Genomic DNA, 2,944 nt, shown 5'->3' with positions numbered 1-2,944 from the left:
AAAGAACAGCTTGGTTTGGGGTGGGATTGGTGTTTTCCAGAGAGAGATCCGAGATGATTTCAGAAAAAAATCCCAGCTCGTTTTGGGGTGGGGATTGATCATTCCCAAGCAGAGATCCGAGGTGACTTTGAAAAAGAAGCCCCTCCCACGTGTGCTGGGACTGTGACATAAATCCCAGTCCCACAGTCCCAAAATTTGGGACGTGTCCCTGAGATTTGGGGACCAGGGGCCTCCTCAGGTGTCCCCGGATGGGTTGGGATGGCACAGACCCTAAAATCCACCTGACTCCAACCCCGTTGTGTCCTTCAAGGTGTCCCCAAGATGTCCCCAAGACCTTCATCAGCACCTCCCACCTGTGCTGGGACTGTGACACAAGTCCCAAAATCTGGGACGTGTCCCTGAGATTTGGGGACCAGAGTCTTCCTCAGGTGTCCCCGGATGGGTTGGGATGGGACAGACCCTAAAATCCACTTGAATCCAACCCCGTTGTGTCCTTCAAGGTGTCCCCAAGATGTCCTGCTACCTCCACCAGCACCTCCCTCCGCTCCACCAGGACGCCGTGGCGCTGTCCCCTGGTGTCCCCTTGCCGGCTCAGCGGTGGCACTCCACCACCTGCATCCCCCAGGCCGCGCTCGCCCAGCTCCCCCTGCATCGGGCCGCGTCCTCCAGCGTGTGCCACCAGCAAAATGTCACCGGGGCCGTGCCCCGCCAGCTCCTCGGACCCCACTGCGTGCCCCACGGCCTGCGGCAGCAGCAGATTGTCGCCAGGAGGGTGACAACGTGCGCGCCACCGCAGCAGCGCGTGATCGGCGGCGCGGGTGTCACCCGGTGCGTGCCACAGCAGGTGGGGGTGACCCAGAGTGTGCCACACCAGGTGGGGGTGACCCAGTGCGTGCCACACCAGGTGGGGGTCACCCAGTGTGTGCCACACCAGGTGGGGGTGACCCAGAGCGTGCCACACCAGGTGGGGGTGACCCAGAGCGTGCCACAGCAGGTGCGGGTGACCCAGAGTGTGCCACACCAGGTGCGGGTCACCCAGTGTGTGCCACACCAGGTGCGGGTGACACAGAGCGTGCCACACCAGGTGGGGGTGACCCAGTGTGTGCCACAGCAGGTGGGGGTGACACAGCCGTGCCCTCCCGTCCCCCAGCAGCAGAAGATCGTCCCCAGGTGTGTCACCACCTGCGTGCCGCAGCAGCGCGCGGGTGTCACCGGTGTCACCCGGTGCGTGCCGCAGCAGCTGCAGGTGCCACCACCTGAGTGCGTGCCCGCTCCCCAGCAGCAGCAGCAGGTTGTCCCCAGGTGTGTCACCACCTGCGTGCCGCGTCCGTCCTACGTCACCAAAGGCGTCCCCCAGCAGCAAGGTGCCACCAGGTGCGTCCCCCAGCAGTGCGTGAGCACGGTGTGTCCCCGGCAGGGTGTCCCCAGGTGTGTCACCAGCTGTGTCCCCCAGCAGCGCGCGGCCCAGCGCGTCTCGTACCTGTGGGTGGCAGCTCCTGTCCCCCAGCAGCAGCAGCAGAGTGTCCCCGCCGCTGTCCCCCAGCAGTGGCACGGCAGGTGTGTCACCAGGTGTGTCCCGCAGCAGTGCGACAGCGGCGGGGACAGCGTTTGTGTCCCCCAGCAGCAGCAGCTGCAGAGCGGGGCGGGTTGTGTGGCCCAGCAGAGTGTCACCAAATGTGTGCCCCAGCAGAGTGTCACCAAATGTGTGCCCCAGAAAAGTGTCACCCAGTGTGTCCCACAGCAGTGTGTGACCAAGTGTGTCACTCATCAGAGTGCCACCAAGTGTGTCCCCCAGAAAAGTGTCACCAAATGTGTCCCCCAGCAGAGTGGGTCAATCTGTGTCCCCCAGAAAAGTGCCACCAAGTGTGTCACTCATCAGAGTGTCACCAAATGTGTCCCCCAGCAGTGTGGGACAGTTTGTGCCCCCCAGCAGAGTGTCACCCAGTGTGTCCCCCAGCAGTGTGTGACCAAGAGTGTCCCCCAGCAATATGGGACAATTTCTGTCCCCCAGCAAAGTGCCACCAAGTGTGTCCCCCAGCAAAGTGTCACTAAATGTGTCCCCCAGCAGTGTGTGACCAAGTGTGTCACTCATCAGAGTGCCACCAAATGTGTCCCTCAGCAATGTGGGACAATCTGTGTCCCCCAGCAGAGCGTGACCAAGTGTGTCCCTCAGCAAAGTGTCACTAAATGTGTCCCTCATCAATGTGGGTCAATCTGTGTCCCCCAGAAAAGTGCCACCAAGTGTGTCACTCATCAGAGTGTCACCAAATGTGTCCCCCAGCAGTGTGGAACAATTTCTGTCCCCCAGCAGAGTGTCACCCAGTGTGTCCCCCAGCAAAGTGTCACTAAATGTGTCCCCCAGCAGTGTGGGTCAATCTGTGTCCCCCAGAAAAGTGCCACCAAGTGTGTCACTCATCAGAGTGCCACCAAATGTGTCCCCCAGCAGTGTGGCACAGTTTGTGTCCCCCAGCCAAGTGCCACCAAGGCTGTCCCCCTTCAGCCCGGCGGGGTGAAGATCTCCAGCCACTCCAAGAAATATTGCTCGGCCCCCAAGTGGCCCTGGTGACGTTCCCATGTGACAATCCCTGGGAATTTGGGGATTTCTTGATGTCCTCCCTCTCCCAGCCGCGTTTTCCCGGATTTCCGGCGCTTCCCTCCCTTCCCCTGGTGACTTTCCAGGTGCCTCTGGATCCTCCCTTGATCTGCTGCAAGGTGTTGGTGGGACGGGATCGAATTCCCAGAGAATTCCAAGAAATTGTGATATTTTTTTTAAGCTATTTTAAAAAATTTATGATAATAATAATATATATATATATATATAAAATAATAATAAAAGAAAGAATAGAAAGATCTGAGGAGTCCAGATCTTTGAGAGGACCGATCCAGATCCCAGCTCAAGAAATCGTGATTTTTGAGCAATAAAAATAAAAATAAAAATAAAAAT

At 58.6% G+C, this 2,944-nt stretch overlaps 1 protein-coding gene across 1 annotated transcript; it reads left to right on the top strand.

Moving 5' to 3' along the window:
• The first annotated feature begins 511 nt into the window (after positions 1-511).
• Positions 512-2,566, top strand: LOC148220800 (uncharacterized). Its single transcript, XM_088154751.1, has 2 exons — positions 512-802; positions 1,055-2,566. Exons 1-2 carry the CDS (start codon positions 512-514, stop codon positions 2,564-2,566), a joined length of 1,803 nt encoding a protein of 600 aa, XP_088010877.1.
• Positions 2,567-2,944: the final 378 nt, after the last annotated feature.

The sequence above is a fragment of the Sturnus vulgaris genome, chromosome 31 (assembly GCF_052056855.1).
Source record: "Sturnus vulgaris isolate bStuVul1 chromosome 31, bStuVul1.hap1, whole genome shotgun sequence".
Lineage (NCBI taxonomy): Eukaryota > Metazoa > Chordata > Aves > Passeriformes > Sturnidae > Sturnus > Sturnus vulgaris.
This window is presented reverse-complemented; position numbering and strand designations above follow the sequence as displayed.